This window comes from Pan troglodytes, chromosome 12 (assembly GCF_028858775.2).
Source record: "Pan troglodytes isolate AG18354 chromosome 12, NHGRI_mPanTro3-v2.0_pri, whole genome shotgun sequence".
Classification (NCBI taxonomy): Eukaryota; Metazoa; Chordata; class Mammalia; order Primates; family Hominidae; genus Pan; species Pan troglodytes.
Genome location: NC_072410.2, coordinates 78,784,134 through 78,802,800, shown reverse-complemented (window position 1 = coordinate 78,802,800; position 18,667 = coordinate 78,784,134). Strand labels below are relative to the sequence as shown.

The 18,667-nt window shown below is 33.9% G+C and overlaps 1 protein-coding gene across 3 annotated transcripts in view; it reads right to left on the bottom strand.

The window, feature by feature from the left end:
• LRPPRC (leucine rich pentatricopeptide repeat containing) overlaps positions 1-18,667 on the bottom strand; it is a 108,132-nt gene that overhangs the window by 38,696 nt on the left and 50,769 nt on the right. For all 3 annotated transcript variants that reach the window (XR_010149549.1, XR_010149550.1, XM_001143797.7), the window contains exons 16-25: positions 18,416-18,473; positions 17,226-17,332; positions 16,936-17,013; positions 16,544-16,588; positions 16,069-16,182; positions 14,924-15,054; positions 14,141-14,226; positions 12,496-12,703; positions 3,567-3,691; positions 3,000-3,106 (exon numbers count right to left, since the gene is read on the bottom strand). Coding sequence is in view for 1 of the 3 variants with exons in the window: in XM_001143797.7 (XP_001143797.4) it covers positions 3,000-3,106; positions 3,567-3,691; positions 12,496-12,703; positions 14,141-14,226; positions 14,924-15,054; positions 16,069-16,182; positions 16,544-16,588; positions 16,936-17,013; positions 17,226-17,332; positions 18,416-18,473 (1,059 nt within the window). In the remaining 2 variants the exon portion in view is untranslated. The remainder of the gene's footprint in view (positions 1-2,999; positions 3,107-3,566; positions 3,692-12,495; positions 12,704-14,140; positions 14,227-14,923; positions 15,055-16,068; positions 16,183-16,543; positions 16,589-16,935; positions 17,014-17,225; positions 17,333-18,415; positions 18,474-18,667) is intronic.

Genomic DNA, 18,667 nt, shown 5'->3' with positions numbered 1-18,667 from the left:
ATGTGCCAGGCACTGCTAGGTTCTCAGAACCAACACAAAGATGAGAAAAAAGTTCTGCTTTAAACTTAGCATTTCTTATTCTAACCTCTTTCCTTGGGTTTGATTCCCAAGAGTTCTTAAGACAGCCTACAGAGGATGTATCTGCAGAAGAGACAAAAGGGTTGACCTCTACACAGTAAAGAATGGAATGGCATAGAGAAGGAAGGGAATCAAACTAGCATTTATTAAATGTCTGATAATGTACCAGACAATCCAGATGTCATTTTATTAGTGTTATCTAATAAGAGTTCTGAGAGGCAGAAGAACGATAAAGGGAGGAACCTCTTTGCTGCCTCAGGGCCCTCACACAGGCAGTTCCTTCTGCCTGGAATGCTTTTGTCTCTACTCTAAGTGCAGACGCACAATTCATCTTTTAATTCTCACCCTAAACATTGCTACACTCAAAATTAAGGTAATGGTGGTGGATTTTTACGACACTTTACTCAGTCATCTCAAATGCTATGTAAATGACGGATAGAGACCTGAGTTAACAGAAAATAGGGTGAATTAACATAGGTACAAGATAAATGAAGCTCTTAGATCTGATACAGTATCTCCTGTCATGAACCCTTAAAGGTGGCATTGGCAGATTTCTTCATCTGAAACCTCCAGAATGAAGCTCTTTAGCAAAGGTGACTGATAGCATTTGCATGGCTTCCCAGTTGGACCAGTTTCCCCTTCCCTCCTTCCTTTCCTTCTCAGTCTTTCTCCCTTCCCTTCATTCTAGTCGAAGAGATAGACCTTTAAAAAGACAATCTACAGAATGTAGTAATTGCTATAAGATGAAGTGTTGTAGAAAGGACTTTTTTCAGACTAGGTCTTTCTGAGGATTGCTTGTGCCCAGGAGATCAAGGCTGCAGTAAGCTAAGCCACCACTGTACTACAGCCTGGCTAACAAAGCAAGACCCTGTCTCAAAAAAAAAAAAAAGACTGGAGACTGTCAAATATACTACATATAACACATGATACATGTATGCCAATTCATCTTAAAAACAAACAAAAAAACGGGTGATATTTACACATTGAACCTTGCCTATATCTTTCTTCATTTAATGAGCTTATGACTGGTTTATCTAATTATTTCCACAATGCTTCAAATACACAGCAGCTCTGTAAATTCAACCATAGTGAATCTACCCAATGATAAGACACTATTGCTTTTTTTGGGAATGATAAAAATGTTGCTCATGACTTGTAGTATTCTTTCTGTAAAGCTATTCTTCACCCTTTAAAAAATTTTGTACACACCTACTACGAAAATTCTGTCATCAGCAGACAGCCATTCCTAAATGTGGTTGTACTCTGGCAAAGCTCTAAGTAATTAAGAGGCAGTCTTCTCTTGCCTATTCATGTGGCAAACATGTACCTTATGCTGAACATCATATTTTGAATTATGTGAGGTAAAGAAGACAACACAATGCCTACCTTTAAGGGGCAAAGGGAATTAATATTATTGATCACTTACCATAATCCAGGAAACATGCAAGCTGCTTTACATACATTATGTGATTGAATCTTAAAGACAGATATTATGTTCTCTTTTATACATGAGGAAGCTTAGAAAGGTTTAATAACTTGTCCATTATCACATAAGCAGGTAGATGGCAAAACAAGAAATCACTCTTCTGCCTCTGGCTCTATTACACCTTACTACACAAAGACAGGCACATGCATTCCTCCTGCACAACCTCTCAGAGCTGAGCTTCATTTCCGCTCTGATCAGTGACCTGCTAATACTGACACTGTACCTACAGAGGAGCAGAACTCAATAGCCAGACAGCTCTTCTCACGTTTGGATTCACTGTACTTTCAGAAGCGAATGTGGAAGAAAAATTATACCATTTTCTAGAAAATGTAAATGAACCACTTAAGCTACAGAAGCGCCTGTCCCAGATAGCACGATAGCATGCCCCACTGTCCGCTGACAAGTGGGCAGATTGAGTCATAAAATGGGAAGAGAAGAAAGTTCTGAATTGATTTCACAGTCCTCCTTTTCTATACTACACCGTTCTCTTCTTCAAAAAACATCAGGAGGAAAAAAATACAGTTTTCTGGGTTGTGTGCCTATATTTTCAGTTTCATGATAAGCAGTCATCGATACACAAATAAAGAGGTCAAACACCACTTTTGCATCCTGTCCCCTGTATATTTTTGGAAAACGACATTGACTAAAAGCGAAGTATAATCTGAGAAAACCCATGCTTACTGATGTATTTATAAGTTAACAGTTTTAATCACATGAAATAATTTTTCTTAAGGCAATGGGTCCATCTTCTGCGGAATGTTTTGTTTTCTTAGTGGACACAGAATTGTTTAATAGTGAAATTAATCACAATTTGGACAGACTTTATAGTTGGCCCTTGACTTATCAATTCCACTAAGCAAAATTTAGTAAAGCCTAGATAAAATATACTAATCCTACATAGGCCAGGTTTGTCACCTACCATTTCCCATAAGCTGCTTACCATAGTGGAAAAAAAAAGAAGAAGAAAATTTAAATTAAATGCCAAACAGTTGCAGACAGCACTTGTTTGGCTGATTAACTTGTAGACAAGCATTACAAATAAATCTTGAGCATGGTCTGCAGCAAATTAAATTCCACTGCTTTTAAGAACAAAGAATTCTTTGGCAAAGAGGATTAGCAACTTTACACCCAGGAAGGCCAGTTTAATTTAATTGTTCCACAATCCAAGATTTAATATGCAAATATCATTTTGATATATAATAGTGAATTTAACAAAGTGAGGAAACAAATTTAATATACAACCAGACTGCCTTTTCTGAACTGTAATTATATACAATAAAGAAGCTGGCCGAGATCCCCCTCCTCCAACATTACTGGGATTGAATTCTATTAACATGAATCAGAACAAGTGTAATTAAAGGTTAAAATTTTTAAATGTATTCTAATTAAGAGTCTAAATAGCTCTACAATTAGAACACTGTAGTTAAAATCACACCTCAATGATCTTCTTGGCCTCTTTGTAATTTCCTGTTTGTAGGAAGGCAAAGAAGAGATCATAGAGCATCACCATTTCACCTTGTTCTTGGCTCACAAAGTCCATTGCTAGGTAGGAGAGAAAAAAATATATATATTAGGAGAAAAAAAAAAAACCCAGAAAAACAGTATCATATGAAGTTCCAGACAAATACAAGAAAAATTTATTTTAAAAACAAATATTAAGAATAACTTAAAGAATATAGCTATATCGACTAATTAAGTACCTAACAGAGTAGCTTCAAAGAGAACTAGTGAGGATAAGGGTAAAAAAAATCTTCATAAAGGCAGATCACCAAGAATTAGAACACAAAAATAACAGACATTTTTTCAAAATGAACAGTTACTAAAATCAAGAACATGTATAATATTGGAAATCTACCTGATATTTTTCTTTTAGATTTCACAAGTATAAAGAAAGTTTATCTGAATGTGCTGGCCTTCTGCTGGTTTCTCTTAACAATACACTAAGATTAAATCAGCAAGAAGGGAAAAAAAAACTACATTAAGATATTAGAAAGGGACTCACCTTTCTGAATTAGATCAGTCTCGCCATTCTCTACCAGTTTACACAAGACATCATGAATCCTTGGTAATACTTTATACTTTTCATAGCAGTCAATGGCGACCTCAAGAGCAGTAGATAGGTCGCCCCTTAGAAACAAAAAAATTAGCAATGAATAAAATAAATCGAATTCAGCTTAGTCTCTTAGTACTACTTTAGAGAGATGTTTAATGACCAGTTAATATGTAAACAACTGAGCTTTACTTAAGGTAGAAAACCACAAAGCTAAAATGGGGGAAAAAAAGAAACAATCTTTATATATAAGTAAATGTTCAGAATACATACATCATCAGCAATCCACTATTTACCCTGCTTCATCTTTTATTATTTCGTGTGTTAAAGGGTACTTTATAAAAAAGTCCAAATAGATTAAGGCATTCTCTGATTTTATTGTAAATTCTGACTTTATGTAGAAAGTTGCTGTAAGAATGTATTACTTCTGAAAGCAAGGACTACCGTCAAATACTTTTTTCCAATCACTTACGTGCCTTTAACAATTGTATCTCAATAATTTCAGATTTGGTAAACGTTATTAAATGTCCACCAATAGCTAATAAGGAATTTTCAAGAACTTTTTCATCTTTATCATAATATTTTTTGTACTGCCACCTTACTAGCCAAGTAGGAAATAACCTCAAGTTTCATATATATGGGAACTTACTATTATGAAAACTAGGATATTCGTGTTGGTCAGTGAATTCTAGAAGAATTCTAAATACTTTTTTCATTAAAGGGTAAGCTTTTAAAAATTATTTCCAATTACAAAGTCAAGCCTTCTTTTATGTGAGAAATTAAAATAAAAAGACACTGTCATTAAATCAGTTTCTTAAACAACAGTGTGGTACTATATTCTTTGGGGCCTTCAGAAGTATTTTCCCCCCATAAAAGGACAATTTGCTTTCAATTTACTTTAACCCTTTCTTTATTAAAAGTTTTTTGTAATTTCTCTCTTACCATACTGAAATAAAATTCACAGGTAATATAAAAAAATAAAAAAAAAAATAAAAGGACAATGTTAGTATGAGAAATATTTAAGACCTTGCAAGACCAGGTGCGGTGGCTCACGCCTGTAATCCCAGCACTTTGGGAGGCCAAGGAGGGCGGATCACCTGAGGTGGAGAAACCCCATCTCTATTAAAAATATAAAATTAGCCGGGCGTGATGGCGCATGCCTGTAATCCCAGCTACTCGGGGGGCTGAGGAGGGAGAATCCCTTGAACCCGGGAGGTGGAGGTTGCAGTGAGCTGAGATCGTGCCATTGCACTCCAGCCTGGGCAACAAAAGTGAAACTCTGTTTCAAAAAAAAAAAAGAAATCCCTTGGAAGAACTATAGAGATTATATGATCCAATTCTACTTGCCACCCCCTTTTACTTTCAAAGAAATAATGAAACTGGGGCATCTAGAGACTGGCTGATTTGACTAAGGCTACCAGGTAAACAGAGGAAGGTACTAGGCAAGCAAGTCGCTGGACTTCCCATTGTCAGTTCGGTACATCTAATTACACATTATGCTTTATTAAAAGCACTGGTATTTGAATAATGTAATAAAGTGGTGCAATTTGGAATAAGAAATTAACGATTTATGAAAAGAGAGTATGAAAGGTATTTTAAAAAGAGGCATGGTTAGAGACATGGCTCCAAGTACAACTAGTGACAATTAGTGAAAATCTTTGTAGAGAATATAAATTTCTCATACACATAACAGTTTTCAAAACCAGAAAGTCCTTTTATACTTTCTGTTAAAGCCTTCACATTTTTGCCTATTATACAAATGTTACATTGCCCTAAGTTGAATTACTATTTTATCAAGATCTGATTTTAAGCTGTACTAAAAAAGTAAAAGACAAGGAAGAAATGTTAGTTTTATTGCAATAATAGTGACACAGTGAAAACGAGCCTATCCTGATGGAACTCTTACCTTATCCCCTTACTAAGCCCTGTTTACAGTGCATCTTCTGGCACCCCACAGAGTCATTTGAATTTTTGTCATTTGGGGTGAAGACTAAATTACAGGTTAATTTCAAACTGCAAGTAGATGTTGCAGGCTGGATTACTGTCATAGAAGAGAAATGGTACAGTAGCTACCATATATGATATAAAGCTTTATATAATCAGTATTTTCCCTTACTTCAGACACAGGTTCGCTTATTGCCTTTCTATAACTCTGCTTAACGAAAAACTACTAAAACATTTTTTAAGAGCAAAGCTAACACACATACGATTTTTTTTTAAGTGGCATGATTTGCTTTTCCAGATCAATTCCCAAACTAGAATAGTATTGTCTCAATTGTATTTCCCCCTACATTAGGTCAAAGCTATCAATAAATGAATGAATAATTGTTCTGTCAATCAAAGCGACACGTTAATAGTCTTTGGTCTCCAAATATATGCTTCTGAAGATTATACATGTTCAGAACAACAACAGAAAAGACAAGAATAGCAAAATGGAAATAATTCATATATTTGTTAGTAATTTTAAGAACCAATGTTACTGCTCTTAGGATGCCAACAAAATGAATTAGAAATTTATAATGAAATACCTCATACAAAGTGTACTGGAGATAAAAACAAAGTAAATGACTAGTCAGTTCTTCAGTCCCTATTATCTAATTCGGACTTGTGGTTGGATCATGTCATTTTAAAAGACAAAAATTTACATTCCCCACATAATTTATGTCACTATTAATCTTTCATAATAAAGCTTGAAAACTTAGGTGATGATGGAAATGAAAAATATGTTTAAAAGCACCTAAAATTTGCATTGCTATGAAGATAGCTATGTAGTCATAGGACTTTGGATTTCCATCCCAACTGATAAGAGTACTTATGCTACTCAGCTGTAGCAACGTGATACATTTCTAGAAGTGGTGATGAAAAGCAGATTATCACAACAGCTGAACTCAAGGACATTTGGGTTCCCTCCTAGTTCTAACAGGTTCTATGACTCTGTGCTTATTAGGTTCATCTAAAGTGTTTTGCACAAGCAGAGAAAATCATCAGGTGAAAATACCACTTTTATTAGGCAGGATGAAATCAGTAAGGGAAGCGCAATATCAAAAGGAGAAAGGTAAAAATTGCTTTACAACCAAAATGTGGGACAACACATTACCGATCAGTCTACTTCTAGCTTCCGTGACCCAAAGTGATCTGTGAATTTCTTTGAGCACTAGAAATGATTTAAATCCTACTAAGAAATAACAATAATCCTCTGAAGAAATTAATGTTGACACATTAATTTTGCATTCAAAACTTTGAGCCCATGCTTGTATCAGCATATATGCATAATTCCTAAAGCTTCACATACAAATATTTAAAGGCTCACTCCTAATAAAAATTTAGTCAATGCTTTCACAAATGACACTAAAAGAAAATCAACTCTATAGCATACTATTACCCTTTATAAAAAAAAAAATCAAGACACCCCCCCTCAAAATTTCAATAGACTACATAATTTTCATGCATAAAACTACGTACACTAATAAAAAGTAAGCAATCATTTTAAAAAGCAGTATTTTGTTTGGTGCAAATTAAAAATATAAGCTTTACCAAAATTCTGTAAGTCTATGAAATAAAGGTAAAATTGAGGAAAAGATTCTGTAATTTTAAATTTTAAGAACATATATATGAGATAGGCTGGGTCCAGCAAGAAATTTGGAAACTTAAAATAGAGTTAAATTCATTAACTTGAATGGACTCACTTGGCCTGCATCAAAATTCATTCTAGAATCTAGAATTCACTTCTTAAGGGAACATGACTACAAAGAGTTACTACAAACTACAATTTTTTCATTATTACACGGAAGAACATCCAGAAAAATAAGCTTGAAGCTCCGATGGCAAATCTGATAGTACCACTCGTTTGAGTCCTCATTCTGAAACTGAAGTATGCTATAACGTCACTGACAGAAAAACAAACACCATGTAGCATGTAAGTTTGCTGGACAGACATTTCTATGGGACATCCACCAATCATAAAACTATCTACTTTGAGATACCAAGAAACATGTACTCCTAAAACTCATATACATTCCTCAATACATATACCTGTAAAAATCATAAATGTATTTCATACAATCTGGAATTGTTAAAACCACCACGAGTGACAACTATCTATTTATCTATTAGTAGCTTTAAACTTAAGTCTCGTAATTTATACTAAGTAACTTTCTAATCCCAGAGAGTATACTTAAACAACAAAAGAAAGATGGCCGGGTGCGGTGGCTCATGCCTGTAATCCCAGCACTTTGGGAGGCTGAGGTGGGTGGATCACGCGGTCAGGAGATCGAGACCATCCTGGCTAACATGGTGAAACCCCGTCTCCACTAAAAATACAAAAAAAAAAAAAAAAAAAAAAAAAGCTGGCGTGGCGGTGAGCACCTGTAGTCCCAGCTACTCGGGAGGCTGAGGCAGGAGAATGGCGTCAACCCAGGAGGCGGAGCTTGCAGTGAGCCAAGATCGTGCCACTGCACTCCAGCCTGGGAGACAGCAAGACTCCGTCTCAAAAAAATAAAAATAAAAATAAAAACAACAACAACAACAAAAAAAAACAAAACAAAGATGACAAATATTGATTTTTTTTATTTGGAATAAAGTACTTTAAACTTATACATTGTTAGTGAAGTGGCAATTTATGTAACAGGCTTCCTTACTGAAATGCGCTCAAATCTGAAATCACTACAGAAAAGAAGGGCTGTGGGGGGAGAAAAAAGTTTAAAAAAGAAAAAACAAACAAAAACCAAACTGAACTCCTTAAAAACAAACTATCTTACAAATCCTCAGCAGATGTTCAATATGGGAAGAAACCAATTCAAGAGAAACCATCATCTTCACAAAAATTGTTCTGTTAAGAGAACCAGCACTTGAAAGAGCTAAATGTTTTTTTTCTGTTCATCATCTGTAAATGAGGAATCTTCAAGGAGACTGGTGTTGCAATTACAACTAATCCTCCCCAAAAAATTAACTGTGTTGAAGGCTTTGTAATTTCCCTAGGTACAATTTAGCTGTCACTTACTTTAAAATTTACTCAAACATGCGTTCGGAACAGCACTAACTTCACATGTCAAGTGCTTTCCAGCCAATTGAGTCTAAACTGGAAGTCGGTGTTAAACAACTGAATGATTAGACAAGATAGCTCATTTCCCTGCTCTTTTGTTCAGAATAAAATGCTACATTTACATTATCAGGCTCAACAGGATTTTCTGACAGAGGCAGAAAAAACCCTACTGCACACTGTCCGTACTAAGCACATGAAGCCTGTCATTTACCAATCATCCTTCAAAAAGCAATAGCCATGAATGTAACTTAATTACGACCCAATGATCCTTGACGAAAAATCATCTTATCACTGTCCTGTCCCCCTAGGGCAAATGAACCACTTTTTGTCCTTTGGCACTGATGATGCTAAATTCTTAATTGCAATAATGGAGTAAAAGAGCCAAACCTCCTTAATTTCCTTTCAGCACATAAGGAGTTTTACTCTAGAAGGCAAGCATTCCCATAAATAATAAAAGTATCCAGTACAAATGAAGATGCTAAAATTGAAGGGGAGCATGTGTAACAGAATCATCAACATTTTAAAAAGCCTATTTCCCATTTATGTAACATATTAAAGTGTTACAGTGAGTTCCAAAAACATTGTTACAAGTTCATCTTAGAGAAATTGTGACCTTTATGAACTCAAGATTAATTCAGCAAGAATTCTGGGAGGATAGTATATATGAAGTTCATGACACACTTAAATGAAATGCATATGTACATATACAGATTATAACACAAACCAGCACAAAAAAAATCCTTAATGGAAAGCAGAAATTAAAGCTGCTTTGATCACTTGCACCAACATAATCCAGTTAAACAGCTTCAGTTATTTTTTAATGCATGCAATGAAACCAAAATGGATCAGGTATAAAACAAGTGAATCTGAAACTGCATCATACAAATTTTTATGCTTTAATATCTGATGGCCCAGACTTTATTAATTTCATGTCCTTGACCATAACATGAAGACTAATAAAAAACTCTTTTAACCTATTTTAAAGCATTTCTTTCTTCCTTAATGTGACGGATTGCTGTCATCTCCATGAATCAGGCATGATTTTAATAAGATAAAATACTTACAAAAGAAAATGTTTGAAATAATACTCATTTGGACTACATGTAAAATATGTGGCTTAGAGACTGTAATGTAATGTAAATGAAACATAAAAATTTGGTTCAACTGCAAATTTTTTTCCATTCAATGCAAGTATTTTCATTTTGATAATACAAAAGCAGGTTAGCTTACCAACTTCTTTATAATTTTCTAAATCTGTTATTGTTTTGGATTTCCCTTGGCAAATGAATAAAAACAGTGTATTTTTTCTATACCCATAAAGCTTTTTTACATTGTCTAAATAACACAAACTGACACAGTATTAATTTCTCCTGTGTTTTGTCCAATGCTGGAAAAGTCGGTTCAGAATTAAGATCCACTGAAACTTAAAGAGATTATCTTTCTAAGGAACTCAGTCTCATGGAACTGCTTCAGAATTACAACACGAAAGTGATATTCTCTTTAGAGCCTTTTACAGTGACATGCCAAAAAGATGTCTGCCTTTGAATGAAAGGGTGAAGATTTATGATGATGTTTCAAAATGTTTTTTATAATTTTATCACAAGTTTGAATAAATAAAGCTCATTTGCCAGATGAGCTCATACCTGCTGAGGTCAATTACATGATATTACTGAAGATTATACACATTTAATCAAATCGAATACACGTGGACTTTTTGGCAGGCTAGTGTGGTTAATCCTAGCACTTGTCATGATTCTGAATTAATTAGCTATCTTCCATCAGTTGGACAAAACACAATTGAGAAAGAGTTTCAAAGTCAGGGTTTTACTCCAGGCATTTCCCCTGACTACGAATGTTTCTGCTGTTTTCTGTAATTTCATAAATATAAAATTTCCTTTATCTTTTTATTAGTCTCATGACTCTGAAAGAGTCAATAGCCCTTTTTATTATGATAGATGAAACTGAAAGACCTCATCATGGAGACTGCATTAGCAAAGTAGTCTAAAAAAAAAAAAAAAAACTAGGCAAATAAAAACAGAATTAAAATAAAATAAAAATAGACGATATACATATCTGAAAGTAGTAAAACACCAATAATGAAAAGACACTAATTTAGATTTCCTTAGCTCAATTAGCAGGGAGAGCCAAATTTGACTGAGACACAGAAATATCTGACTTCAGGATATAATCAGAAGCACAGAGGATGCTCTAGGTTAACATCTGAATTCCACACCGTTTCCATTTTCCCATGGGTAAGCTCTCCTTGGTTCATGAGCCCCATCTGCAGACCTCTTTCGGAAAGCTTTCAGGTCTCCTCTGTCTTCAAAGTATTTCTATTTGTAAGATACTTTTCTACGATGGCCTCATTTTCATTGTTAATTATTTTATTTTTGCCCGGTAGTGTAGGAGGGCCTAATTCTTCTGGGCACTGGGCCCATTTCTTTCAAATCCTTCTGTAGAGTTGCACATGCAATTTGCAGAAATGGGTCTTTTAAGCAATTGAAAAAAATTCTAATAGGAAGCATATTAATTATAGGATTTCTATATAAAGTTGGCTATGAATATGATAACTCAATAACACAGTCATTATTTGAATCACTATTTCTTTAAAAGGATGTAATGCTGAGACTGTAGAGGTTAAGATTTGACCAGTCATCTAACCCGGTAATTGTTTTTGATTGGACGGCAAAGGAATTATTTCATGTGTGCATGCATGTATACACACATTTTTTTAACAGTTAGTTAAAAGAGATGGTTTTTATTATACATTTAAAATTCAACACTAAATCATTTATTATATTCAATTAATTAAACTCTCTAATAAATAAAGAAAAACTACCAGAAATTTGGGGAAAACATGAGAACCGTTAAAATACATATTTTATTTTTCTCCTGGCATCAACAGGACAACATCCACACTACATCCACAGTGAGATATTTCTGTGTTTCAGTCAAATTCAGCTCTCCCTGTTAATTGAACTAAAGAAATCTAAATTAGTATCTTTTCATTTTCTGTGTTTTACTACTTTCAGATACGTATATCTTCTATTTTATTTTATTTTAATTATTATCTCCTATTTTTGTTTGCCTAGGGTTGTTTAAACTAATTTGCCAGTGCAGTCTCCATGTAATGCAGATTACAAACTATGTTAAGCTATGAAAAAGCTGACAAAGAAGATCTAGGAAATTTAAAAAGCAAAACAGAAAACAAAAACAAGTACAAAAGAAAAAGATGATAAATTATGCTTAGTCATCTTACTAAAATGTTTTATTCATTATAAAATAGACTGACTTTATGATTTACATTGCAAATAATGCCTTAAATTGAGCACCAACAAGAGCATTTCAAATGGAAAAATTAACAAACTCAGTAAATCTTGCCCTATCAGTAAAATTCATCTCCTACAACATTTATCAAAGCTAGAATAACTGTAATGGTATATGTATTTAAAATACCCTGTGAAGAAAAGGAGCACTGAAGATGCTTCAACACTTATTACCTGTTTGACACATACTCAAAAGCCCCAGAAGATCCTTTTTTCTTATATTTATTAATAACACTTATCAGGCTCAAAACTAGGAAAAACTAGATTCAATTTCAAGTGATCACATGCTCCTACAAAAAAGCACCAGGGACCATTCCATTGATATGTAAAGCCACAGGACCACAGGGCTGCTAGTGATTTTAAAGGTCACCTAGTTCATATTAGCCCTCTTACTCTGTGGTAAATGACCTCCAAGGCTTCCCCATCATGAGGGTATTTATAAAGTATAATCCGAAAATTATTAGACTCATTCTTTTAATGCCAACATTCAAAATTCAAAATTCAATTAACTTACTTTTCCAAGTGTACAGTGACCAATGGGAAACTTATGTTGGTGGATGGTTCTGCTAACCCTAGAGTCACGATGGCTTCATGCAACTGTTTTACTGTTTCAATTTCACCTCTTAAAGCTGCGCCATTTAGCATGTGGAAAAAGGACAAGGCTGTTGTATCTTTGATAAGAACATCCTTCTCTTTCATCTCCTTCAGAATGTTAATAGCATCTACAATGAAGTAACACAAAAGACCCTTAGGTAATTTCATGTAGGGAAAACAAACTGCTATTAAAACAGCATTTCAAGCCCAGCAGGAATGTAAATTCTAGTGTATAATGCCGATTTCAAGTTAATTACTACTTGCATTTCTAAACGAGACTACAATTATAAATCCACAATAGCATGGTTTTATCATTTCCCTGCAACTTTGACTACAAATTATAGATAGGGACTGTGTGCCCACTCTGTACCACATAACCCTGTATGGTCTGCCCTATAGCTGTAAGATCCTCCTAAATGGATGCTTTTATCGTTCAGAGCTAACATCTGCTAAATCACACCATTGTTTCTTCAGCAGATGGCTTGTCAGGAGGCCAGATAATAAAGATGTGTTTACACTGTATATACAGCCAGACTAATGGTCTGATACCGATAGGGCCTGTTTGCTATGTCGATACTAATTAGCCAAGCAGAGCCAATGAAAGCTTTCCAAAAGACTGCATGTTAATACATCAGATTCATTAAGCTTCATTAGGAAGGCAGAAACAAACATTTTAGGATATGGAATAAGTGCATTTTTATAATGTTGTTCTTAATTATTACACAGACAAAATGTTTTGACCACTTTACAAAAAGTGATTTTAAAAAAATAGGCTAATCCTTAGAAAGAGTTAGAAAGGCGTCCTAGGAAAAAATTCAATGTTCTAATAAATGATTTTCTCCATACATTTTTCCCTATAATAAAATTAAAACAATCTTTTCTGAAAATCAAAGGAAAAGAGGAAGGCTAAAAAGGAAATCTCAAAATAAAGCCAAATCAGAAAGTTAAGAAACAAGAAAACAGTATGAATGTATTATCAAGTGTAATGAATTTTATTAGGCTTAGCATTATCTCAACGAGAAAATTTGAGTATGCAAATCAGCTGTGTAATCAGCTATGCTTTTTCCATGAACCATTAAATAAAAACCTTAATTAAAATAAAAACTTTAAAGTATATATTTTGTTAATGTTATTAAAAAGTAAGGCAAAGACTACTGCAAAATTCAGGCGCATATATTAGGTTATGTTTATAGGTTTTACGTTTACAGGTTTTACGCTCAGCCTTCAGACCTTCTTAAGCAAAAACAAAGCCATTAGTGCAGGCACATAAGCAAATTGTGCCATAAGTCATGATCTTCAAACTCAATCCAAACAGCAATGCTAATAAAAACTAGCTGCAGAAATGCAAAAAGCACTGAGCTGTGCGAATGTAAATGACAAGCTTGCCAATCCATTAAAACTAATGGCCTACACTGTCCATGTAGCTCTGGTTGGATTCACATGCAAATTTGTATGCAAAGTGTTCAAGCACTTTGCAGGACATGATATCCATTAATATCAATTCACATGTTATTCCAGTGGCAAGATACTTGCATCACATATTTCCTTTATGTGCTGAGGCTTACCTTGGAGCTTGCCATGCTTTGCCAATACTCTTACAAGGCCTACATACTTGCCGGTGTCAAGGACAGCAGATGAATCTAAGCGGTCACTAAAAATTAAAGCCACATTTATATTGTTTTAAAAGTCAATTAACTGCTAAAAGAACAGCAACATCCATTTAATCACTTTTCAAAAGCTCATCAGAAGACCTGAACTAATGTTGGCCTCTACGCTTCAGTTAGGATTTCTTTTTGAAGCCATATACAAGTTCACACGAAATTATATTCAAAGTGACTAGTGAAGTAAAAGCCCAACACTACATATATATATTGCATCACTCCATCTGCAAAGGATACTTATGAAGAAACTCTTTGGCTTTAAGTGATTCTAACCTTCATCACGAATACTTGACATTTTTACTTGAAAAGTCTAACAGGATAGGAAACCAAAGGTACCTGAGAAATGGATAGAATTTTATTTACACTACAATATAGAAAGGGAAATGTTACCAAGCCTCTTAAAACAGTTACTACCATCACCACTGTTGTGATGATATATAATCAATGGAAAAAAACCTTTGGTTCTAAGGACTAGAATGTCTTATTATACTTAAACAAAGACACCTTGCTGAACATAAGCCACAATTAACTAAAGAGCCGTATAATACGAAATTTCAAAAACATTGACAACAAAAGAATTTTTAAAAATGACATTATATAAGAGAGTAATATTCCATCTAGATAATCTATCAAGGTCTGTAGAGCAGAATAAATGTTGACAACTTGTTTCAGTGCCAGGGTACTCACAGTTCTTCTTTCAAGTTCAAGGCATCTTCTACTTTATCATGTCGACAGCATAAATTTATTAAAGCTGCATAGCCACCAGTAACCATGTCGGATTCATATTTTGCTTTCAATTCAAGGGCTTTTTGCATATTCTAAAATACAGCATAGATGTGAAAAAGAAGAAATCAGTGTGACGGTAAAAATGTCACATTTTTAGCTTTACTGTTCAGAGTTTAGAAAATGTTAATAGTACTTTAAAAATAAATGGTTTCATGTTAACAACCTGACTCTACCCCTTGGTATTTTTATTCACCTCTAAAAAGTGGGCAAGTCTTACACGTGTAGGGGTTAAAAGATGTGTTATCTGTAATATAAAATAGGCCATTATTTATGCCAAATTTGATGTTTTAGGCTTTGTGTATGGTATTATTTAAAAAAGACTTCCAGATTAAGTAATTCCCAAATCAAATCCTAATCACAGTCTAATTTCAGGATGCAGAAATATGTATCATTGAAAAGTTTCTCAGTCTAGTATAGTATCCAAGTAATATGAAGAAGTATTTTAGAATTTAACAGTAGCAGATTATAATCATAAAGTTAGTCATGATATTTTTTCCCTAAAACTACAAGTTTATGGCTCAATTATATTGAACTAGAAAGTGAAAAATAGTCTAGTGATATCCCACAAATTGCAGACATACACTAAAATGAACACAAAGTACAGCTGGATGCCCGCTGAAAAAAGGCAAGGGACCCTTTATCTCAGAAAGAGCTTTTTTCCAGCAGGAAAATGGAATTTCAATCCCTGCATTAACAACCTAGTAATATTTGACTTGCAAATGACTACTGCGTGTATCAGTTGCTTGACAATCTAGATATAAGAGACCGGAGGCATGGCTTGAAAGGACATTTGGCATGTATGATAAACCTATCACAGCTGTTACTATCATTCACTTTGCAGATTATCGTAAACAAACTACAGCAACCAGAAAACATGCCATTCAAGGTGTAGCTGAAATTAGTTAACCTTTCATTTAATTGCATTCTTTACAAACCTGACATATAACGATCAATTGTAAAAATCATAAATATTATATTTGGTTTTTCTTATTGTTACCAAGAATTTTTTGCCTTTAATAATATTTAAATATTAAAACAAATGTTACCTCTTCTGAACAAAGCACTAATATAAGTTGCTTTAGGACATCTCTTATAGGTTGATTTTCAGCTTTTAGTGTTTCAAGTGTGGACTCCAATTCAGATGACGTAAGTTGCACAGTCTACAGAAAAGAAAAAAGAAAAGAAAAATTTCCTGAAAAAGGAAATATAGTATGCCTTTCGTCACTCTTCCCTTTAAACTGACTTTCCTTTCTACCTTCCTAAATGTCATAAATGCTATCAGGGATATTAATTGGGGAATCCATGGATGGACTCCAGGGATTTACAAACCTTCTGAGATTATATGCAAATTTCTTAGATATGTTGATTTTTCTGAGGTGGGGAACAGGTTTTACCAACTTCTTAAGAGGTATACAAGATGATAAAAATGTGAGGAATCACTGGTTTTATAAGTACACAATCCAGAATACTCATTAAATATGGGTATTATAGCATGTAGAATATAGTCAAAATCCTACTTACTTTTTGAAAGTCTAAATTCTTACTCTCAACCAACAAGTGAGCATCCTAAAATTGAAATTTAAATTAGCCCAGAATTAGAAAACACACGTAAAAATACATCAGCAAACATCAAAAGCAAATTTTGTAAGTCTCACCTCATATTACTACTTTTCATCTTTCCAAAATTTTAGACATTCTCTTCATACTTTATTAATCAATGTAATTAACGTTATAAATATATTTATGAATATATAAATAGTATTTATGAACAATCAATGAAAAGCTTCGTTTTAATGGCTGTCATTGAAACAAATTTTTTTTCTGACCAAAAGCATCATATTTAAATAAAATTTTAACATGCTGTTATATGTAAGTTAAGCATTTTATCCAGTTGATTGCTATTTCACACACACCTTAATCAATTCAGGAACATGGTAGCTTTCCAGGAGATTACGAATGCCTCTGTAGATATTTTCAGGAATTTTTACATTCTGTGAGAAGGGAAGGGAGGGGGGAAAAAACCTGAGTTTTAGACAACCGAACTGAAATTTGTCTAACAGAAATTATCTCAGACATAATTTAAGTCTCCAACTCTTGCATGTCATTGAGAAGTGGTCTGGTTGTACTTAAAAGCAGCAATTTCAAATCTAATAGATACATGTCAGGCAGGACAGGCATTATATAGCAAAAAACGAAATGGTACCATCTTCTCCAGCTGATGGAAGTATTGTCTCAAATGCTCCTCCTTGGCCTGTACCTCTGAGTCACTCATGCTGTCAATCAAGTTATAAAGAAAATAGCCAACAGCTTCTGTGGAAAAAAACAAGAGAAAGCATTCCACTAAAATTACCGAGACTGTCATGTTATCAAGATTAATTTATAAGAAATCATTTTGGTGTGAGATGTCACCCTGATGAGAGGCTCTGAAATGGCAACAATGATCACTGAGGCATAGAGATTATGCGGTTTGGGAGCACATATCTAACTGGTGAGTGAAAGGAATATTAATTATTTTCAGCCCGAGTGACAGCTTTTCAGTACTGAATCTTACTTCAATCTATTTTTTTTCCACCACTCTGTGACAGAAGTGGTCCTGCCCAAGGCCTTACCCCTTTCCTGTCCAAATCACACGTAATAAGAATAAATAAATGTCTTGTACACATTTCTATACTATTTTTTTTTTGTGGACAATATTTAGGGAAGCACATAAAATTAGAAAGGATTGTTAAATGTTGAGTAAAGAAAGTTAAACAATTTTAATAAGCAAATACAGTAATCCTGTGGAGAGCTGCCTATTAGCCAATGAAAAACCAAGATTAACAAAGATGTTTTGTAACAACAGTAATTTTCCTTTGCATTCAAGCATAAAATGTATAGGGCCATGTTACAATAATACCTAGGATAGAAATGTAAACTTTCAAGAGGGGTACCATCTTACAGAAAACTATATAGTCTAGCTTCATTACATGAAAAATGAAAATCATTAAATGTCAAAACAATGTATTTGGGGCAATAAATTACATTTAAGTGGAAATCCACAAGAACCTTCGCTACATTTTATGTTTAAAATTAACTACACCTGCAAAACATTAAAAGCACATAAATACTAAGAATCACTGATTTTTAAGCCTATTTCCATAGGTGTTAGAAGAAACATTTCCCCAATATCTGAAAAGAAAAAGCCTCCCAACCCCGTCTTTAGAAAAAATAATTATAACAAAATCAAACACTTTAGATCTCAAAATGTTGTAATCAACATAAAGATTTATAACCAAATGTTTTCAAATTCCACTTTAAAAAATAAAGTATTTACTACTGTAATCCTCCTAACCCATCATTACACAGAAAAATGGATTTGTGGATAAGTTACAATCATCGAAATTGAAACGCTACCCGTTGGTCCTCGAGGCTCCTGGCAATAACGTCCATCCTTGTACAACAATTCTGTTATCTGGTAAGACAGAAAATTCGTGCATTGCAGCAAGAGAAGCAAACAAGAACAAATACAATCTGAAACTGAATTCTTGAAATAATAAAACCTCTCCCCAGTAAGGTATTATTCTATATCACAGTAATTCAAAACCACCCCAACCCGCCAAGGAGATTGTTTTGTTTTTAAATAATAGGTTTGTCTTTTAAAAACAA